Genomic DNA, 22437 nt, shown 5'->3' on the forward strand with positions numbered 1-22437 from the left:
TCCCACAGAGTATTTACTCTGGGTAAATCGTAAATATTATGAGAGAAACTGTCTGGGTCGGTGAAATAATCAGATTTTGGTGAAATTGGGAAGTTGACATACCCATTAGACGATGGATGGAAATCACAGCTGCCAGTACGGTGTTAAATGTAGATACTGAATGTAATAACTTGAAATCTAGGAAATGCAGCTTGCTAAACTGTGAGTATTCGGTTTCAAATGTGTCAGCAATAACTCAGAGGTCATAGACAGTGGAATTCGGCCTCATACCGACGTCGATGAAATGTTACCGTATATATTCTCCTTGGTTAGCTAGCGATATGCGCCCGCGAATATTTGCGCCATTTAGAGGTGACCAATTTCTTGTTCATAATAATTTTTTTTTATTTCGCAATCATACCGGTCATCGTTTTGCACGAAGAATAGAAGAATCAACAAAATTGAAACTCACAGTATTCGGTATAAACATACCTTATATATTTATCACACGGTATACATAGAGTTATATATTAAAGAAAAACGTATTTCCAATATAAATTTACAGTGGGGAAATTTTTTCAGGGATGACGACACAGCGTTTAAAAAAAAACATGACGGTTGTTATCGTACAAGAATGTAATAAAAAAAAAAAAAAAATGCTATCGAATACTTAAGAGTTTTAAAATTAATCCAATAAAATCTATCCAAGTTTGTTATAAATATAATTTTAATCGTTAATTTGATCACCCAGCCAGAGCCGGCGGTGTTGGCGTAGTTGTTGCGTTCGCGGCTTCAATGGCATCGAGATCTTCTTTGGGAAGATGCTCCTTGAGCCAGGCATCGATAACTGGCAAATTTTTCTCACTCCACTGAGTTTCCTCTTGTATGCTCTTCAAAGCCTTTTCAATAATCGTATCCGCTGTTTCGAATTCCCCTTGACGACTCACGTACAATTCCGATACCATGTCATAGCCCTCTTGAGTATTGAATGATGAAGTAGCGGAGTTTACAATGCCATCCCACAAGTGTTTCTTGTCCTTGAATTTCAGTTTTATCATGTCCCAATAGTCGGCCAAAAAGTTGAACAGGGTTGTATAGCCAGTCGCGCTTCCCGTAAGGGTACTGAAGATCAGATGAATGTCGGCGTCCGTGAAATTTGAATTCGTTCCAAGAACCGTTTCGACGAGGAGCCTGGAAAATTGAGCGTTAGGTCAGTTAGAACGAATATATATATTTCAAGAATCGGACAACTCTCGCAAATTTTACTTCTCAATCTTTGACGCATCCTTCGGGCAACCCGCCAGAGTCTTCAGGAGATAAGTTCTCTCGTATTGTTTACGCTCTAAACAATTTTGGGGGAAGTTTATCACACGTTTCAAACCGAATTCCCACTCGTCGTTCGTTCCCCATTTGAACACCGGGCATAAGAATTCGTTCGCGACGCTGAAACAGTTCGGGAAAAGATTAAACGACGAATGGCAAAGCTGAAAATTTTCAAGGCAGCATCGATCGCGATGCTCTCTACTAACGGGTTTCCTGCGTCAGGTTCTTCGTTCACCATCCATTTTTTGTATTGTTCGCGTGCCTCCTGAACGCACGGTTCGTATCCTGCCCTGCACAAGAAATTTTTCGTCAATCCCCTCAAATGTGTTTTCCATGAAGGTTCCCCCTGCTGCGGCGTTTCACCGACGATCTGGTAAATTGGTTTCAAAAGGGTCCTTACGTACGCCTGAAATCGAAGAAAAATCAAGTGCGAATCCGATTGTAAAAATTTGATGTGAAAATCGGCTCTCACCTCAAACTTCAGATAGACGTAGCTGCCTTCGATTTGTCTTCCGATGTGATATATCATGGCGAATACCGGCTCCCAAACCACGTGACTCTTTTCATTTTTCATAAAGAGCGTCATGTTCAGAGCAACTGCCGCGCAGAGATCACCGGCGTAGGCGAGGTTCCAGGCATCGTGAAGCAATTTTGCCCTGCTGAGTACCGGAATTTTTTCGCGCTCTGGTCCCTGCAGAAATTCCGCCAGCATCTTCCAGTTGCAGGAATCGTAATTAACGGGGAACATTCCTGAAGAAATGAGAGATTGTTTTTCGTAAGGATTTGTAAAAATCTAGATATCTGTCGGGCATCTTCATTTTAATATTTTTTGGTCCACCTATTTCCTCAGGATTAACGATGATGAAGCTGTCCTCCTTCGTGACGTCCTTTATCGTGACCTGCCTGTCTCCGTCCTTGGACAGCCAGAGCTTTGGCGTAGTTTCACTAAAGTCAAGTTTATCCTGAGTGACCATGACGATCGGGATATCCCAAGAATATTTTCCTCTTTCGACCGGGTCCTGAGGTCTGTCTCTCAAGTAAACTTCCTGCAATATTCACCAATAAAAATTACCGAATGAGGAAGGAATCGATCACGACCGAGCCAGCGATAGTTCTAAATTTTTGGAAAAATCTACGGAGAAAAAAAACCGTTGACGATGTGCGCGGTAATTAAACGGCGTTATCCTTGGACTGTAGAACGTACGCCAGTCATATAATCTACACTATTACGTAAAGAGGTGTCAAGATGACAAGGTGAGTACCGAAGAAGCGACTCCGCAGCTAATTACTGACCTGACTGAAAGTTACGTTTCCTGTTTCGTAGTCACGAGTAACGGTAACAAGGGGTAGCCTATCTCTGGTGATCCAAGTTGCAGCGATATCGTTCAACGTTAGTCCCTCCATGAGTTTCCCCGATTCGTTAGCGGCGTTGTTCAAGTACGTGAAAATATCATCGGCGAAAAACGTCTTGGAATTTCTGCGTCAAGTTAATTTACCACAGGGTTTTATAAACGTAAATTTAATCGGTACTAAAATTATAGTCGGGAGTCAATTAACGGAGGAGGTAATTAACTGACGGGGAAGAATATATGTATATATCTATACGCGCAGCTGATAGTGAACTTATTTTTACTGCAACAACTCGTGCAGCAGCTAATCCTATCAACCTCTGTTAAAGAGAAGCTTTGAAACTTGGCCAAGGCGTTCCAGAGCCGTTCGGGTATTGCTCGATTCTCGAGACTTGAACCGCCGTAATTCAACTCCGGAGACCAAAAGACCCGGAGAAAAATAATAAAAGAAAAAGGATTTGCCTCCCGACTAAGTATGGACTGCATTACTACTCTTCCCACTGATCCCTGATGAATTTCCTAACGCTCCGTTGAACGACGTCCTTTCCCAGCGTGTAGTTGAACATCCGGAATATAAGTTCCGCTGCAATAAAAATAAATAAATGAAAAAAAAACGAATAACAAGTGACTCATTCGGCTTCGCTTTGCCTCGCGTCGCGGCGCGATACGATGGTGCGATTTTAGCGTTCTTGAATTGTTATACCGTATATTGTGCGTCACCTGCGTCGCATTCAGGACAAGTTGGTGGTGTACGTGTAACATAGCCGCGTGGCGTGGCGTCAGCAAGCGATAAAGTTCAAGATAATGTGACCCAACACAAGTCTGGATTTTTAGGTGCGGAATATCTTACCTCGTTAGTTCTGTTTTTTTTTTTTTCACCACACGATATAATATGCATGTACGTACTATACAAGTGTACAGAGAAGCCGCGTGCGTGACTCCCATATTGTATACGTTCAACAAATCTTACCAAGGTCTCGCGCGATTATCCGTACAATCGATTTTATGTTGGCGAAAAAAAAAAAAATAAATAAATAAATGAATAAAACACTTTTAGAATTAACAGAGGTGTTACAGCACACTTACTCTTGGATGCGGTCGCATCCTGTCTGATTCCGTTCACCCTTGAAAAAGGGAACCGTTTGCCGAATTCGTAATATAGAGAATAGAGAGCGTTCATCGGCCATTTGCCTTCCAACTCATCGGGACTTATCTGAAATCGGTAGGGTGAAAATCGATTCCACGTCTTGGGCGTTGAAATTTTGCCTATCGGCGATCTAGAAATACCTCCAGAGTCGCCATCGACGTCAGATACGAGTTCAGGGCTTCGTTGAGTGGGGCATCGCTCCACCAGAACGGCGTTCTCAACTGTCCGATCCATTGGAAGACGATCTCGTGCGCGATGTGCCAGAAGCCATCGTTGCTCAGTTCGCTCTCTCTGGGGATCAATTATTTTGATTCGTGATTCCCGTAAGCGAATCGCATATAGCTTCGCACTTACTTGAAGAAAATCAGTCCCCAACTGTCGGAAGGTTTCGACGTCGAGTACATCGGTATCGCCATGATGTCCAGTTTTGGTAAAATAATGGAGCAGTTGAAATACTCCTGATAGTAATTAACAATCGCTACAATCTTGTCGGGCACGGCTTTCAAGGTTTCCAAATACTCCTTTCGACTCCAGATATTTATGTCGAGGTTCGTTCCGTCCTTTTCATTCACCGGTATCGAGGGCTTGATGCTCTCGAAATCAGAAATGACCAGGGCCAATTGGTACGAAGACATTTCCGGTGTTACTTCGAAGTGGTCCCACACCGTGTCGGAGTCCCCGGGTCTGAAATGAGCGGAGAAAATCGAACGCTAGCTTCGTAAATACATCGGATGAAAAAAAAAACATCACACTCTTCTACTCACGCTTCTTCGGTTTTTCGTACGCGCGTATTCGAGCGCGCCGTGTAACCCTTCGGACGAGTTACGCTGAGTTGAAAGGTCGCTTTATAAGCTGGCTCGTCAAAGCATGGGAACAATTTGTGTGCGTGGTTTGGTCGTAAATACGTAGCCACGAAGAGGCTGGAAATATACGTTGCCGTGATATATAGATATCGAAGGCATTCAGGAGTCGATTTGCATTCATCAATTTTCACTTACTGTTGCTGACCACTGGAGTCCGTGTAACGATTTCTGAACAGCCCTTCGGTCGCGTTCACCGTCATATTTCCAGAGAATGTTATATCCACCTCGCAACTGCTACCTGCTTTCAGCATTTGTTCCAGGTGAATGATGTACCATGGTCTTTTCGCGTGACGTTCCGTCCGGGCTACGTTGACGCCGTGGATCGAAGAGTTTTTAGCTTCCTCCCTGGAGGAGTGAAATGACGTGATGAGAAAAATGATTGGAATATTTTTCAACTTTCAGGACGAAATGATACTAACGGTTTCGAAGGAGCTAGCTGGGTGACCCTGACGTCGGAGTGAGAAATCTGAAGATTCGGATGGACGTTCAAAGTTATTCTGTCGGTCGTGTCGACCCAAGTTATGCCGATTTTTACGCGGCCTTTGAACGTCCCTTCCTTTATGAAGGGCTGAAGTTCCAGGTAATAACTGAGGGGACGTATTTCTTTGGGGAGTCGAGACTGACCGATCATTGAGTAGACCTCGTTCAAATCGACGCTGCGCTTTTTCACACCCTTAAAAAATTCGGAAGATGGCATGAGATATTGTTTCTGGAAACCGATGATACATCTTGATGCAAATTCTTACCTGATGAACTTTTTTCGGTCGAGCTTCGACCATACCTAGGATCAGGACGGTAGCTAACACCGTTGCGAAAACAGTGTTTCGCCGCATGGTAATCGGCTGATTCTTTTTTCTGAAATGAAAAATAAGTGTCGTGAAATTTTTCGATTTATAGTCGACGAAAATTGTTCGAATCAATAGATCCGTGTAATTTTTGCGAAACGAAGAATCGGCGTAATTACTATGAGGTAATTCGTTAATGGTTCAACGGCGTCTTGGCAAATTTATACATGCCTCAATGTTTATTTAAGACTTAACGAGAGAGACATAACGTGTACTCATCATCTGATAAGACGCGTAGGGCGTACGTCGAAAAGTTAGTTTGCAACAGTCGCTTACGAAGCCCACACCTATATCAAAAATGTTAACAGGTAGCGATAGACTTTTATTACTTTATCATCCGGCGGTGATTGCCTCGATTTAACGTTTATCGAATTTTGAGTGATACCAGGTCAACGAGCTCCTCCTCTTATCTGTTCGTTAATTACTTCCGCGTAATATCTACATATAGTTGCACATAATATACAAAGTTGAGTGAAATTGCACGAGCAATCGTGCGAAATCTCCGCGGCGTTTGAGATAACAGATAGGGTTAAAATATGCTTTTTTCTTTCAAAGGATCGCTGGTACTCTTATTATCCTTATGGCGATTGGAAGACCGTCCGGTTTTTGCAATGAAAAATCAGGTGAGATTAAAATTGGAAGTAAAATCAAAGCAAATTTTCACGAGTCGTTCATTCTCGAAGCCTACGAATACCTGAGTGTACTTGGCGTTTATCTAGTTATGCGTCGTATACAATGTATTGTGTAAATATTCACCTATCGTCCCATCGCGCTTATCACCTGTAATGGCATTAATTTATTTTTCACAATAGTGTCCCGAGGAACTATCTCGCGTCGATGAAATTCAAGGAAAGGTTTCCTCCCCCAGATGGCAACAAACGTTCAACAACCAGGCGGAAGTTTACTCCGACCCATTGTGCCTTGAGGAGGATTTTCACGTCGTTAAAAGAGAATGCGCCGAGACGTGGCTGCCGAAAATTGTCCCGAACTGTTCGTACGTTTCCCCAAGGAAATCGAAATTCTACTGCCCGCCGGGATACGACGTCGTCGCTAACCGGGACGAGTACGTCTGCCTCGGAGTATCGAAAGTACCGTGGTCGAATATGTGCAGATTTTCGCCAAAGGTTTTCAACGACGTCGACGACGACATTTTGTCCGATATTTTCACACACCTTCGTGATCGCGGAGTGCACACGGCATGGCTGCCCATAAAAAGACTCGATAACCTCGGCCCACTTTTGTGGAAAATTCGAGGACCGATGTGGGGCTCGCGTTTCAAAACGGACAAATTTTTAATCACTTATGGAGACAGGAGCAAGGGCTGTCTAATTTTGGATGTTTCGGAAACTTTGAGGATAAAGGCGGAGTCCTGCGACGCCGTTCATCCGTTCCTTTGCATCGTGGAGAAGAATTATTTCGTTCAGGGTGCGTGTCCTGCGAGATACGTATCGTCGCCGATACCCGACGACAACAGATGTTTCCGTTTGAAAAGAAGTAGGAAAAATATCAACTGGATAGATGCGACGCAAAGGTGTACGACGGCACAAATTGACAGTCCACTGATCGAGCAACTTTTTGCCGGACTAGCCAGAAGCTACGATTTAAGCGATTCGGACTATTGCTGGATCGGTGGAGACGGAAGGTATAAAAGCAACACTATGGCGATGAATATTGATGGCCAGAAAAAGAATTTCGATACCGCTACAAATCTTCGCTGTGTCTTTTGCCAGATGGACGAACCGATTCACCCCGTCACCAGCATTAGCTTGAAGTTTTATCAGAATGAAAAACAACTCATACTCAGCGTTTACCACGAGGAAGGTCTCTGGAAATTGTCCCCCAAAGATCCGGGAATCCGATGCTTCACCAATGCCAATGGAGATTTCATAAGAAATGTGAAAATTGAGAAAATATGGGACAAGAGATGGACGGCGAGAGACATCGAGCCTGACGTTGATTTCGAGGACCGAGTGAACCTCGAATATCTGGATTTCCGCAAAACGATTTACCGGGTTAAAATTAGTGACGAGGGTCCGGGTTATTACGTTTGCGAGGCGCACACGGTGGGTGGTGAATTATTAACGACGAAGAAGGTAATCGCATACAAGGAGCTCGAGGGGCACACGTTTGCTCTGGGACTGGAGATTATGGATCAATGTCAAAACGTCGAAGAATGCGACCCGATGTACTCGAAACTGTACAAAAACTTGGCCGAAGATATCAAGGAGAAGACGTCCGAGACATTGGTGGAAAATATCCGGCCCATGCAAATATTGGACATCACCGCCGACGGCAACGTGACCATACTGTTCCACGTAACGGCGAACGAGCTCGACGATGAAGAATCGGATGAGAATTCCGTAGCGAACGCTTACTTGAGATTGAAGCGATTGTTTCAACTTCTCGCTGCTGTTCATCCGAAGGTTTATAGATACATTTTTGTGCGCAGTTGCGACGGTTGCCTGAGCACAGTCACCGAGAAAGATAATCGTCAACTGTTGTGGCCCTTCACTCCCGTAGGCGTGACCACCGTGTCGAAAGAGATTTGTTTGGGTGCTTCCGGATTTCCCGTTTACAGAACTTGCGAAGGGAACTACACGCTGGGTGGCTCTTGGTCCGAACCATCGGGAGAATGCCTTAGCGAGGTACCGCCTTCCGCCGAAAAACTTCACAAAATAAGCGAGGAGATGGAAAAGTTTGGTCGCCGATACGATCGTCGATTAGACGACGAAATATTCGAGATAGTTGAAAGCATCGAGCGTCTGACAGCCACCGACATTTTTTTTCTATCGAAAATAATTGAACTGAAAGCGAACGGGATCGGGAACCCCGGAGTATTTTTAGAAGACATACACCGCTTGTCGATGATATTGGACAAAGTGATGGGCGCCGACAGAAAGACGTTGAAACAATCCCAGATATTGAATTCGACCGACGTACTTCTTGACTCATTGAACAATCTGCTGGATTACACAGCGGTGAACACGAGCCGCGACTCTTTCTCCGAAGAAGGTTTGATCAGCATCGTAACACCACGTTTGATCATTCATATCTCAGATCCGAATGTAACGGGCATCACCGGTTTGGCTTTGGTGAAAAATTCTGGCGACGGGACGACGGATACCAACACTTTCATTGATTACAATATCGTCTCTTTGACCGCCGATCACACCATCGAACACGTCGCGAACTTGGGTGAAGTCGAAGTGGCCACTTGGATACCAAGGAATTTATCGGACGTAATGCGGATGCCCAATTACACCAATTTCAGCACCAATGTCAGTCGGGAAAATTCCACCATTGACGAAACTCCGAGAATAGTGGTGACATTATTTTACGACGATTTCATATTCACCAACGAACTAGTCGGTCTCAACGATCAAGTTGACAGCAGAGTCGTCAGCGTTTCTGTTCCAGGATACGGTGCAAATCTTCCATTTCCGATCCCCCTTTTGTTCAGACCGTTGAAGGGGGCTTCGCAGCGGACGAAAACCTGCGCCTTTTGGGACTTTGATTACGTAGGAATTTCGACCGTTGCCTCGGAGAGTGCTTGGTCGGACGAGGGTTGCGTGAATTCGGGAAGAGCCAGGGATCTGTCGGGAGAATTGAACGTCTGCCTTTGCTCCCATTTGACGCATTTCGCGCAACTTTTGTTCGGATATTTTCCGGGACCCGAAGAAGCCGGAGATCCAGTTTCCATTCGTCACGGAGAAGCTCTCGAAGTGATCACTGTCGTCGGGTGCGTTTTATCGATGATCGGAGTATTCGGAATTCTTGTAACAGCGATGGTATTCAAATCCTGGAGGAATAGACCTGGCAACAAAGTTTTAATACAACTTTCACTGGCTCTTGGATTGGAGAAAATTGTGATCGGTATTCTACCGATCGTAGACTCGATCAATTATCCAATTCCGTGCATGATATCCGGAGCGATTCTACACTACGCTGTACTGGCTGAATTTTCATGGATGTTGGTCACCGCCTGGCTTCAATTCAAGAGATACGTTACCGTTCTCGGGGTCACAAGACCGCCGAGATTTTTACTCAAAGCTGCTGCGTTCGCCTGGGGGATTCCGCTCACTATTGTTTCTATCGTGGCTTCGATTGATCCTTACATCTATTTACCAAGCGTTGATTCGAATGTAACATTTTGTCAGGTTTCCGGTATCGCCAGATACGTCGCTTTTCTCGCACCGATCACATTGATAATTTCCTCAAATATCGTATTGTTCGTTTGCGTGATTCGTAGTATCTTCGGAACTCGACAAATGGCGACGCGATTCTCGGACGATAAAGATCTCGTTATCGCACAGCTCAGATTGGCCATCCTCTTGTTTTTCCTGTTAGGAATCACCGGGGTATTCGGACTCGTAGCGCAAATGGGAGGCGGTTTAGTGTTCAGTTATTTATTTTGCGTCACGGCTACTCTTCAGGGTTTCGTATTGTTCATGTTCTTCATAATCATTGATCCAACCACCAGAAACCGTTGGTACTCGCTACTCAGAATGGGAGGTAAATTTTCCAACAAAGTTAGCCCTAACGTTTCCGCCACCAGCGATTTGAGCAAATACAGTCAACGTTACTGAATGTATTTTGTCGACAGATTCATCGAACTCAATGTCTAATACAAACGATTCCGGCTACGAGTTATTTGTTGAAAAAATGTGAATAAATTTTTTTAAATTAAAGAAAAAAAAAAGCACAATTAAGCTCGCCTTGATGTCGTATCGCTAATTACCTACCTGATTTCAGTGGTATTAGTATAAGTGGATCGCAAAATAGTGTTCTTCTCGATCGAACCACCCGTGGCGAACAACCGTTCCCCAGAGACTGTGGCTTGATTTTCACTCGCAAAACTCCGTACCCTATGGTGGTCCGGTTGATTGAGTTTGAAGAAAGAAATAAAACTAGTCGCCACGTGATGATGTATCTCTTCCGAAGTCAAAGCACGGAATCCCGTTTACCCACTTAAGAGAAGAGCGATGGATACCCGGTGGACCCCTATTATCCAATTCCGCATTGCACGTCATAAAAGCGCCTCTAATAGTTGCGGTATCAAGTGAGGCGTACCGGCGAGTAAACCTGTGGGGAACTACGGCTTAGTCAATGAAATGAAATAGAATGGCAGGAGAATCGGGTGATCATGTCGTACAGTTATCGTCAATAGAACGAATGACATCGTATACTTGTAACAAACTGTGAGGAGTTAAGCCGATTCGCTATTCGTGAGGCGGTGCATGTCACCGCGAATCCCCGATTGTCACCGGCGTCGCGTCGTCGTCGAAGAATGGACGGATTTCGGAAGTCCTTGGACAAACTTAGGAGACGGAGCGTCACCGCCGCTCGCAGAAAGCCAGACCGATGAATGAGTGAAAATTGACCATCCCCCAATATTATATTGAGATTCTATTGCGTGTCGCGTAACGTTATCAAACGTGCTCGACGTTGGCAATGTTATCGTCTCGCCGGCAGTTGATATAAATCATGTCCGCTGACCGGCGAGGCCTTGAGGCCGGATCACCTCATTCCTCCGTTTCATTAATCGGCCGTTGTTTTTTCACGTACCCCGGTATAGATTTTATTTACACTATAAACCGCGTCATCGACTAGAGGATGCAATTATGTATAATAGCCTCCCCGTATGCGAGGATCGTGTTAACCGTAAAACCTTCGTTTTTATATAAACAACAAATAGACGCAACGTTCCGTTCAATGATTACGGAGATATAATTGATGGTCTAACAATGAAGATTTCTCATGTTATTCGCGATTAATTGAATACCCGGAGAGAACGAAGGTTCGATTATTATGAAATTTATTTTCTCCGTGCACCGGATCGGCTTTTCGGAGGACCTGATTTCTGGATCGAGACGATCGATCCGGACGAGCAGGAAAGATTACGCAACAAACGAACAGCGACATCGCTACCGAGATTATACCTTTGCTCGTCGAGATGGAAGGGAGATCCATTCGTAGAGAAGAATAGGTAAATAGAATAGCGAATAGTGAGTAGGTATACCTGCAGTTTGATGTTACTTTTAAATGGAAGGTGGGGGAACGGTCGCCTTCAAGTTTCAGTCTCCGGTACCCATATCTCAGCTAATGTAAAACCGTACAAGTCGGGATATCGACGGCTGCAGCATACTTTAAATCGTGCTCCACCTGTTTCCATTTGGGCAAACGAAGTGCCCTCGATATTCGAGCTTTTCTAATTTGGTGGTCTGTTGTTTTTTTTTTTTTTCCTTTTTCGGTGCATCCGACAATCGAGTGACTCGATGAGGCGGGGATCGGTCAGCTCTTGGGAGCCCTGGGCAAGGCGCAATTGTAAGTTTCTAGCGAAATAGAAAATTATGATCAAAACTCCCCCGGTTCAACGAGTGTTTCCACGAACGTTCGATCCCTTGCACCGTATGTCGGCATCGTGTGAAAATCGTTATTCGAAGAAAATTAAAACCTCCGTAGCTGGGTGCGGTTTCTTATCAACCGTACGTCGACTGTGTCCATGTTTTTCATCGTATCGCTACTGCACGATACGAGTATACTTGTCCGTCATCTGGCTATAATCCCGCGTTCGCTGGACCACGAGTGGCTTGCCTCTAAATACGATACGGGATTTATGACGGTGGCGGCGATCTACGTGCGTGCGTGCCTTCTTATAGTTATATACTTGATAAGGTATACCCGCGTAATATCTCGTGCGCACATCGCAGGCCCCCTAAATTATAAAACTAGAAACAATTTAAATCCGATCTTCAAGCTCCCACGGGTCAGTTGCCATTCGATATTTGACTGGGATATACCAGATTCGGAAACTGAAAAAGTGGCGAAAATCTCGGCATCTAATATGTTTCGACACAAACCCGACCCTCTCATCCCGAGATGATGATGTCGCTGGATTCGATACCGGACTACTATAATCTCTTTAAGAATCCACGTGCTAATCGTACGAATCGTTGAATTGGAAGAAAGATTTTTCTCAATCTCAATAACTGACGCGATTTTTTTTTTTTTTGTATGATTTATTCAGCTGCTAACATGGCTCAGGCAGCTGGAAGTAGATCGGAGTTCATGACGAGTGATCTTGGGCTAAATGACATCGAATACAAGAGGAACGGTGGCTGTTTTCTGTCGCATAAAAAAACTGCGGCTATCGTCCTGATTTTCATCGTTGGTGTCGCGACAGCCGGGGTTATCGGGGCCTACGTCGCTCCTTGGATGAAAAAACCGGTGAGAATTGAGATCGGAACCGTAAGCTCGTTTCTCGGTCGTTATCTCTCACCGATTTTCATCATTCGCAACTTCTCGTTATCAGATCGTAACCGTCCCAGCACTAGCGGAAGATGATGAAATCGACGGGGTCAATACGTCGTCGAAATTCATCGTTTCGTCCGCGGTTTATCCGTCTCTTTACGCGATCGAATTAACCCCCGTAATGGAGGATACCGTGACGCAGGTCAAGGGTCACGTGGTCATTAATTTTATCTACAACGCAACGGAGCCTCTCTCCGAACTTGTCTTCAACGCGAAGGATATCGATGTTTCGAAAGCGAAACTGGTTTCACTTCGAAAAAACGATGGTACGGCGACAAATGTACATTCCAGAAGACGAAGAGACGATCCGGATGAAACTCAGCATTCCAATAAAACGGAGGCGTCCAAAGTCAACGTCACCGACGGAGACGCTACGAGTCCCCCGGAAACGACGATAAACGGTATGAATTTTTTCGCTAGTCGCGTTCGACTCCAATCCCATTATTTTTCATCGCCTCGTTCTCTCTTACGTTACCTTCCACCCGGTTTATTGTGTTCTTATCAAACGATTGATTCGCCGGTGAATATAAATACCCCTTAGCCTATTGTTCGAACGGGCGACAAACGACAACAATATCATTGTCCTACGACCATTGTCTGCAGATGTCGGAGCTGGCGGTGTTCTGGCGGTGAATTCAAGCTCAGACGATGCTATGGGCGTGACCTTGTCAATGGACTTCGCCAACGGAACAAACGACAATTCTTCGAGCGATGATTCCTTGACCTTGACTTCCACGCCCGCGGACGTTGTCACCGTTGAAAACGTGTCGACGACCCCTCCGAAAATAGTCGACGACGGAGAACCGGAGGTGTCGCAAAAAAATTCAGCCCCCGTATCGAATGCTTCGAACCCTTCCGAATCCCCGGCGATTCAGAGGGAGTCCACCGAGGTTCTCTTGAAACGTCGAGAAACTGACCCCGTTCAAGGATTCTACGTCATTTATCTGGACACTCCTATAGAACGAGGAGAGTACTCCATTGATTTGAGTTATGACGCAAAAGTAGACGGAGAATATATATTCACCAATACATATGACCTCGAAGGTCAGAAGAGGTAAGTGTCGTCGATTAAATTATTCGATCGATTATTTCGTTGCGTGTATATCGCGTACATAGAAATGATTTGATTTACCGAAGGTGGCTGCTTGGAACCAAAATGGAGCCCGTTGGGCCCCGTAGATTATTTCCGAATTTCGATACAGGCTCCGATTCGAAAGCCGCCTTCTCCCTCTCCGTCGCGAAACCAAGCACATTGAGCGTCCTGGCTAATATGCCTTTGAAATCTACGGAGCTCGTGTGAGTATGTCGATCATGAGACTTTGCCGGCAGCTGGTTTAATCTGATTCATTTATTTGTCACCGACATTCCAGAGTTAATAACTATTTTATCTTTACGCATAGTTTATGGGATTACTGCGAATGCAGAGTTGACTGTACAGTGCAGTTTTACAGAACACGTAGGTGCGATGTTTGTTTTTTCAAGACCGTCGATATTCTATTTCAGTTCAAACGACTCGATGGTGGACCATTTCGAGGACTCTCCTCCGTTAGATACGAGAAGCTTAGGATTCGTTATCGCCGATTTACAACCGTTGACGGAAGTCGATACCGGAGAGGCAAAAGTAGCGTTGACTTTGTGGGGCAGAATCGGAGTAAATGGCGATACTCGTTTCATCGCCGATCAAATTGCAACGATTACCAAAAATCTTAATAATTTTTTTTCAACTTCTTATTTCATGCCGAAATTAGACTTTGCCGCTTTGCCGGGTCTCCCAGTCGACGGAACTCGTAGTACCGGAGTTATTTTGATGGAGTGAGTGATTTTTTTTTTTCATCTCTACACTCATTGTCGTACCGTTCTTTGTCTCTCCGCGTTTATGGTTCTATGGATTTTTATTTTTAATTGCAATACAGCATGGAATTTTCTTTTTTTCTTTTTGATCCATCGACCGATTCGATGATTAAAGAAAATTCGGATGTCCCCAGAGGTGCGAATCTTTATTCCAGACATCATGATTGTCTATATATATTTCAGGGAATCGATATTCTACTTGACGGAAGAATCTCCGGAACCGGTTAAGGAGGTCTCGTTTAAAAACCTCGTAAAAGCAATTGGCGGACAATGGCTCGGGGGGTTAGTCAGCGCTCGGACTTTAACGGATTCCTGGATTACGGAAAGCTCGTTGATCTATCTGCAATATTTATTGACAGACAAGGTGAATAGAAACAAGCTGTTATTCATTCGTGGCTGGCTTGATGAAGGATCGAAACTGCAGTATCCAATCGGTCAAAAATGTCGTGAATTTTTTACATCTTCCAGATCGTTTCCACATCCGATTCACTCGCCGATTCTTTTGGATTGATACAACACAGTGCTTTCGAAGCAGATGCGAAAGAAGTTTCGAAAACCTTAGAATCCAGGCTCACCTTAACGAGTCTGGAGATAAATTATCCGAAGGACTTGTACGAGAAAGGTGAATTTTTTTCATCAGAATTTCATTTCACGGCAGTAGATGTTTATTATGGGAACATATTAATTGCTTATAGGTGCATGTCTGATTCGCATGTTGCATAGCGTGGTATCTGACCCCGGCTTTAGGAATGGCTTCAAAAAGTTCTTGTCTAGGTGGTGGGTATTTTAAATTAGCCAATTCACTTATGAATGAAACAAAAAAAAAACAAAAAATCACCAAAAAATTGACGTCATCCTCAGGGCAAAATCGAGCGCTGGGGTCTCGGATTTTTGGACCGCGATGGGCGAAGAAGCTCAGTGGCTTCCAGATAGTGTTTCTCTTGGACAGGTGATGAATTCCTGGGTTTCTCAACCCGGCTTTCCGGTCGTCACTGTTATCAGAAACTATGAAACTGAAACTGCTGTGATCCGCCAGGTAAATAGATATTTTTTTTCATCCGAACGATATTTGACGATCAAACGATGAACGATTTTTGAATATCCTCCGGAAGTCTTTTGAACTACAATTGGACTCGTCTGACCTTTATCTGAAACAATTGACCTGATGCGCTATAAGATCAGAAACTGAATCATTTGAACGCCTACAGGAAAAATTTCGTTTCGATAATTCGGCAGTTTCGGAATCAAAATTTTGGTACATTCCTGTGAATTACCTCGTCGACGGAGGCAGCTTTTCATCGCCTAGTAAAATTTGGCTGACCAGAGAATCGGAAGTGAAATTGGAGAATGTTGGGAACAAAACTGAAAAAAAGTGGGCCTTGTTCAACGTTAATAAAACTGGTGAGTCACGAGAATATCCGTTCATACCTATATACGTGTACGTGCGGTGGAAATCATCACGGAGTATAACTCGAGTCTGACCACGTTACTGTTTGTCGCGTGATCTGCTTAACGTTTTAACTTTGTACTCAGGAGGATTAGTGCCAACTATGTTTTCACAAAGCTTCTCGCGCACAACTGATCTCGTACAATTGAGTAATAAATTAGTGTAGCTCAGCCCCAAAGGAGTGTGCAACCTGCGTAACTTACCTAATTCATTTCTGGAAAATTGAGCGCCGAGTTATAAATTGGATGATGGGATAATTATTCCAACAGCCGAATTCATGGAAATAAATTGGGCTCTTGCAGGAACGAGCGAGCTATGCTTCGTCACGTATTCAATATTTCTTCTTCACTTTTTTTTTGCTAATATCTATCAAGGGTACTATCGGGTTAATTACGACGAGGATAATTGGAAACTGCTATCTTCCGCGCTGAATTTGACGTTTGAGAAATTCCCCGTGGCCACAAGAACTTCTATGGTCGACGACGTCCTCGCTCTGGCGTCAGCCGGACGTTTGGGATATCCGACAGCCCTTAATTTGATTAGTTATCTCCGTGAAAAGGAAACTCATTACTCGCCCTGGGCGGTTGCCCTGGAAAATATGGTCCAGTTGAATAACGTATTATACGATACCCCGGCATACGCGAATTTCCAGGTAAGCAAAAACGAGATGATGCAAAGCGTATTTATTTACGACGAAAGCACCGCGGGAAGAATGATCGACGGGAAATGTTAAACAGCTGATACCGCGAACGATCGATATATTTATAACTTTCAGAAATTCATCGCGAAATTCATATCACCTCTATTCAAAAAAACGACAGCCGAGAGCGGCGAGACTCGACTGAAATTAATGGCCATAAAATGGGCTTGCCTGGTCGATAATCCGGAATGCATCAACCACGTGAAAAGCACGTAAGAAGTTTTTTTTTTTCTTTTTCAAGTAATTTTTTCCTCCCCTCGTCAACAACGTTGCGATATTTTCTTTCAATTTTTTCCTTTCAGAAACAAGATGCCTTCTCATCTAGAGATAATTTATCAATGTACGATAGCGAAATTCGGGGGAAAATCTGAGTGGGATTCTTTGAATTCGAAAATTTCCAATACCGAAGACAAAGGAACGAAGTTAAAACTTTTGACTGCTTTGCCATGTTTCCAAGTCGAATGGATTTTGCAGTCGTGAGTGCACCGCATCTGAATAATAGCGCGATTGCAAAATAGTTAGCGTTAGAAAGAAATTTCTCATAGTTTTTCATTGACATTATTCATTTTTTCCAAAGAATTTTGGACGACGTATTAAAGGCCGAGAAATTCGACGAAGCGGAAAGTCTAGTTCTTCTTCATGGCATCGGTAATAATCCAATGGCCGCCAGATCGGCATTTAAATTTCTACGAAGACACTGGAACGAAATATCCGAGAGGTGAGTGATAACTTGTCAAGTTTTCATCGGACGAAAGTTTTATCTGTAAGAGAAAAATTCCCCTAGGTTTTCAAAATCTTATAAAATGTTGAGAGCATTCCTGATCGCTTCCATAAACGGGGTGATCGACGAACAGGATTTGCAAGACGTGAGTATAAAATTCGACGAAAATAAGAACAATTAGTGCCCTTAAAATTTACTATAAATCGCACATCCCGCTATTTAATCTAGTTCCAGATATTCAAAGAAAATAATTCCGAAAAATTGAAGTCCATGGGCCACACGATAGCGGTATCGGAATCTGCTGCAAGGTCCAGAAGTTCTTGGTTGAAGACAAACCTAATTCCCTTGAACGCGTGGCTTGTCGATTACATCAAAAGTACGTCGTAATGACAAGAAGGTTAGTTATTCCATATATGTGTAAATTAGCTGCTCTTTCTTTGGAGTCGAACTTCCCGTCGTACGATTGAATATCGAAGCGTCTCAAAATTCAGATCTCGTTGTAAAAAAAAAAAAAAAAACATGAATATAACTTGTGGAAGAAAGGATCGTGCCAAATACTATTACCGATCTCCATCTTTTCCATGTTAGGACGACGAATGAGAAGAAAAGTAAAATTTCTTTCGCGTTCAGTTGATTTTCACGTACTTTATCTGAATCATTTTATGGGATAAAATATATTCTTCTAGGGAACAATAAAGTTCTACGACAACGAATTTTTATTCCAATGCTTTTCTCAAGCATGATTACAAAACCAAGCAACAGTGTTCTTATACCTTATGTATTTTACATTGATTATATATATATTATATATATTATTATTAATTACATATATATTTAACAAACATCGTACGATATACATAATAATTATATACGAATTTTATATATAAATATTCAAATATATTATATAAATAATACATAACGCGGATGATGATAATAATGATAACAAAAATAACAACAATGATAATAACATAGATGATAATAATAATAACAATAATAATAGCAGTAACAGAAACAGTAATGGGGTTTCAACAACTGTAGCTGGAACTACACCATCTTCACGTTAGTGCACTTAATTGTTATATTCATATCGGTATAACAATGACAGTTTCTTTTTTCTGTGTGAATGACGTTTAGAACTTGGAAAATGAGCTTGCAGATTTCGAAAAATAATCATTTTCATATTTCATTTAATTTTGTTTTACTGTAAAAAATGCGATGTCGGTATTATTATTATTTTCGTCTCTTTGTTGTCTATTTACACGTTATTTACAGCTTAATTTTACTAGTCGGTTTGCTGCTAATTTCATTAGAGAAAACTGTACTCACCTTATCTTATGTATAATATTCATGTATGTATATCTCTTATTCAATTTCACAAGGTGTAACTACATATCGTGTCACTGATCTGCTAGGTCATCCGGCGATTCTAGGTCGGTGAAGATCTACGAAAATTTGTGTTCGCAAAATTCCGTCTAAAAAAAACTCCACCCATCGAAAGAAGAGACAAGAGTTTTCGATGAGCCATTGGCCACGAATAGACCGCTTTTCACGAAGTGAACGAAGACTGAAAAAAAAAGAACTTATTGACGTACCGTGGTTCTTTTGAGGCTTTCACTTTTCTGACGTGTATAGAGTTTTTTTAAGACGAGAAAAACATGTGAACTTGAATTCAGGGGCAAGCCTGATCTGTCGAGACCATATTCGGGGGTGATCTTCGCCGACCGTGAACAGAAGATTGATCCAGCGAAGCAGCCACACAATATGCGATTACATCCTGAACATATTTGCAATTATTTATCGTGTACATATTATATATATCATTTGCAAATTTGTTTTTGTTTAACCCTATTATACTAATACAAAACTTGTATTTTTCTTGGTTATCATATATATTCATATACATATGTATATTAAATATTTGCTACGTTTTTTAGTATGGTTTCAGGACTACTATAAGTTATTTTACTTTATTTGTAACTTTTATATGATTTTTTCCTCTCTCTCTATCTCTCTCTCGCCGTTATTTTTTTTCTCTCATAGTTTTTTTCTCAAATTTTTTCAATTATTGTTCCATAAAAAACAATAGCAATTTTCTATATTCGTGATCTATTTTAAAAATAATTTTTTTTCTCACGTATCGGATACTCTGCTCTGTAGGCTAAACTACATAGTCTAAAACTTGGGTAACATTATATAATAATAGTTTTCATATCGTAATACAACATTAATAATCTAATATATTCATATTATTCATGTATAATATATCTACATATATAGGTTAATAGTTTCGTTGGAATCATTTCGTACCCTATATAGTTAAATATGAACCATCCCACGTCACTTCAATCAATGTTTGATCCTGACATTTTTAATTCCGTTACCGAAATTATCCGATGATCAATTCAAGGTTTGCGAGGATCCGCAGATTTTTCAAAATTCAAAATCTTTGGCAAGAAAAATAACGAATCGTTCAAAATTAACCGTCAATAAAAGTGACGTGGAATGCCCCGTATATTATACATACATTTTCATAAATTTTTTCAGTTTTCGTAGTTTTCCAGGTTATTTATAATTAACACATATTGTGTGGTTAAAAATTATCCGCAACGGGAGCTACTTATCACCTGAATTAATCGAATATTATGTACAAATGGTTTTCTATTAAATTTATAATATTATGTTTTATGTTTCGGTAATTAGGTTGTCTTATCTTACCTATTCTTGAATTCTGTTTCAACCTTACAACCCTCGCCAACGGATAACGTGATACTCGATGGATGCAACTTGAAAATTTTCGGATTTCCGGCCTAAAAACTTGTTCGATCAAAATATATTAGGGTAAAGTGTAGCGTCAATCAATTTTACGATCATCGTATCATAGAAAGAGATAGATATACATACGAAGAACCAATTTCATAAATCGTTAACCATATGCAAGGTAAAATTTCCTATTCATTTTATTGAAAAGTGTATACAGGAAATATCAGAGATATTATTATGTAATTTTAAAGAGTTAATAGTCTTAGGCTGACGATTTGGTCCCAATAATGACAAATTTCATTTTCACTATGCATTGTAAGTACACTTTATTCAAATATTTCTGAACAAGTTTTTATTACCGAAAACGGAGCGATCATTTATCTGATTCGCTTCGATTATTGTTCTACATTACTCGGTATATTGTACGTACATCATTTGAATTGCGGGTTATTTTATGGTACTCTGACAAAAAAAAAAATAAATTATATAAATAAATAAATAACATATCAAATTAATAAAAATTCATGTAGCAACATCGATAATAAACTACATTGTTGAGCAACATCGGACGGCTACTCAACATTCTACAACTATCAGCTTTAGAATTTGTATGCTTTACCTGTCCTTATCCTTACTATTGGTTATTGTTATTATCATATAATGCTTCCATTTTTTAAATTCATTTATTTATTTATTTATGCTCACATTTCCTTTTCTTTTCTATTTTTTTTTTTTTTTCTTTCTTACAAAATATCCTATTTCCACGCGAACTATTATTATCGTTATTACAATTATCATTATTATAATTATTATCATAGTGAATTTGAAAGTATTCGGCAGGGGAGCACCATCTATCGAATACATTGCGAATGGGTTATATCATGTACACACGTGGAAATGTTTTATTTATCCGTTTATTCGGATCAAATAGAAAAGAATGTTTGAGGTACAAAAAGATTTGGGGATCGATAATGAGTTGTACACGTTCGATTGTAAGATAATTGTCATAGGCACTTGGGCCGCGTGATGCCGATACAGACAAATGAAGTGAACTTTTTTTACCATTTTTCTATTTCAATTATTTGAAACACGAGATCCACCCTATCATATTTTCCATAACGTGCTCCCCTGGAAATTGTCAGTTTTATTTTCTGTGGGTGCGCTCTGTGTACAGCTGTATACGATCTAATATGAATAATGTATACCCATATGTATATTTTTACACGAACGATGCCTATGTGTGCTAATTATATTTATATCTACAATATTTATATGTATAGAGTTCTTATCATTATAGTTCGTGATTATTATTACTATTATTGTTATTATTATTATTTTGTTGTAACCGTCGTATATGTGTGTATCGATTAAATTTTCTGCACAATTATGATCGTGTTACCATAAGATCTAGCTAATTTTCTTGATTCAATTATGATTATTATTATTATTATGATTATTATTATTAGTATTATTATACTCTCTCGCGTATCTTAATAATTGCAGGTTTAAATTCATCGGATATTTTACAAAACGTACGTGGTTTTTCTAATTTAAATATAAATGTGTATAGTTGTATACGTATATATTTATTTATGTATATATTTATTCATTCGATCACAAGGTGTCGCCAATATGGTAGTTACAGGTCACATGGATGTCGATTATGGGATGTGTGCGTGGAGACGAGAAAGAAAATTTACGGGTACCCGGTACGGTGGAAATTTCTTTTACATTTGTTTTCCGCTGGGCTCGGAGGCAATCGCAAAAAACTACGGTACAGATGTTGTATTAATCACAGAGCGACGTTATTACTAATAATGGTAATAACTCATAATGACACGAACAACGGGAACCTTGGAGCACTGTTCTTGTAAAGCTCGCAGTTTTTTGCCAATACCTTTTCGCGTCTCGCCGGTTATATTGGGACGGAAAAGGTGAGATGAAAGATACGACGCGACGCTTTTTTGCTTACCTACCTACACAGGTATATTCGACTATAAGGTATACACCAGCCAGCGGCGCAACGACAGCGGCAGATTTTCACCAATTCGATTTGAAAGGGCCCGGATGATTAGCTGAATTTTCGTTGAATCGAGACCGAGATATTAAAATTTCGAATGAATTTCAATGTATAATATTCA

At 41.4% G+C, this 22437-nt stretch overlaps 3 protein-coding genes across 7 annotated transcripts; 2 read left to right on the top strand and 1 right to left on the bottom strand.

The window, feature by feature from the left end:
• Positions 1-455: 455 nt before the first annotated feature.
• On the bottom strand, positions 456-10458 carry LOC105683440 (aminopeptidase N). The gene is made up of 15 exons (XM_012396024.3): positions 10249-10458; positions 5408-5516; positions 5081-5334; positions 4797-5006; positions 4563-4718; positions 4153-4482; positions 3939-4089; positions 3738-3864; positions 3144-3234; positions 2596-2779; positions 2141-2348; positions 1775-2052; positions 1509-1708; positions 1246-1422; positions 456-1170 (listed from the first exon to the last, which is right to left on the bottom strand). The coding sequence occupies exons 2-15, from the start codon at positions 5492-5494 to the stop codon at positions 723-725; spliced, it is 2901 nt and encodes a 966-aa protein (XP_012251447.2). The 5' UTR covers positions 5495-5516; positions 10249-10458; the 3' UTR covers positions 456-722.
• On the top strand, positions 8380-10237 carry LOC105683368 (adhesion G-protein coupled receptor G2). Its single transcript, XM_020850867.2, has one exon. It carries the CDS (start codon positions 8389-8391, stop codon positions 10090-10092), a length of 1704 nt encoding a protein of 567 aa, XP_020706526.2. The 5' UTR covers positions 8380-8388; the 3' UTR covers positions 10093-10237.
• A 462-nt stretch (positions 10459-10920) lies between the features above and the next one.
• On the top strand, positions 10921-22206 carry LOC105683479 (aminopeptidase Ey-like). Of its 5 annotated transcripts, none has more exons than XM_048660185.1 (18): positions 11921-12449; positions 12534-12733; positions 12819-13218; positions 13421-13871; positions 13955-14113; positions 14321-14629; positions 14852-15032; positions 15137-15290; positions 15364-15445; positions 15530-15704; positions 15877-16069; positions 16490-16767; positions 16891-17027; positions 17118-17291; positions 17393-17533; positions 17600-17681; positions 17765-17933; positions 21936-22206. In XM_048660185.1, exons 1-17 carry the CDS (start codon positions 12386-12388, stop codon positions 17921-17923), a joined length of 3339 nt encoding a protein of 1112 aa, XP_048516142.1. In that variant the 5' UTR covers positions 11921-12385; the 3' UTR covers positions 17924-17933; positions 21936-22206. The 5 variants fall into 5 exon arrangements, with proteins under 5 accessions (XP_012251518.2, XP_048516144.1, XP_048516142.1 ...); XM_048660186.1 differs by having other exon boundaries at positions 21942-22206; XM_012396095.3 differs by lacking the exons at positions 11921-12449; positions 21936-22206 and adding an exon at positions 10921-11830 and having other exon boundaries at positions 17765-19102.
• Positions 22207-22437: the final 231 nt, after the last annotated feature.

Source organism: Athalia rosae, chromosome 1 (genome assembly GCF_917208135.1).
Source record: "Athalia rosae chromosome 1, iyAthRosa1.1, whole genome shotgun sequence".
NCBI lineage: Eukaryota > Metazoa > Arthropoda > Insecta > Hymenoptera > Athaliidae > Athalia > Athalia rosae.

What these genes read in the sequence shown, in the direction of transcription:
- LOC105683440 (XM_012396024.3), bottom strand. Translation starts at nt 5,494, where the DNA reads ATGCGGCGAAACACTGTTTTCGCAACGGTGTTAGCTACCGTCCTGATC. An exon ending in CAGCTAGCTCCTTCGAAACC is followed by an intron (nt 5,007 to 5,080) that starts GTTAGTATCATT and finishes TCACTCCTCCAG; the next exon opens with GGAGGAAGCTAAAAACTCTT. An exon ending in GAACCTGACGCAGGAAACCC is followed by an intron (nt 1,423 to 1,508) that starts GTTAGTAGAGAG and finishes GAACTGTTTCAG; the next exon opens with CGTCGCGAACGAATTCTTAT.
- LOC105683368 (XM_020850867.2), top strand. Translation starts at nt 8,389, where the DNA reads ATGGGCGCCGACAGAAAGACGTTGAAACAATCCCAGATATTGAATTCG.
- LOC105683479 (XM_048660185.1), top strand. Translation starts at nt 12,386, where the DNA reads ATGATGATGTCGCTGGATTCGATACCGGACTACTATAATCTCTTTAAG. An exon ending in AAAAAGTTCTTGTCTAGGTG is followed by an intron (nt 15,446 to 15,529) that starts GTGGGTATTTTA and finishes CGTCATCCTCAG; the next exon opens with GGCAAAATCGAGCGCTGGGG. An exon ending in AAACTGCTGTGATCCGCCAG is followed by an intron (nt 15,705 to 15,876) that starts GTAAATAGATAT and finishes GAACGCCTACAG; the next exon opens with GAAAAATTTCGTTTCGATAA.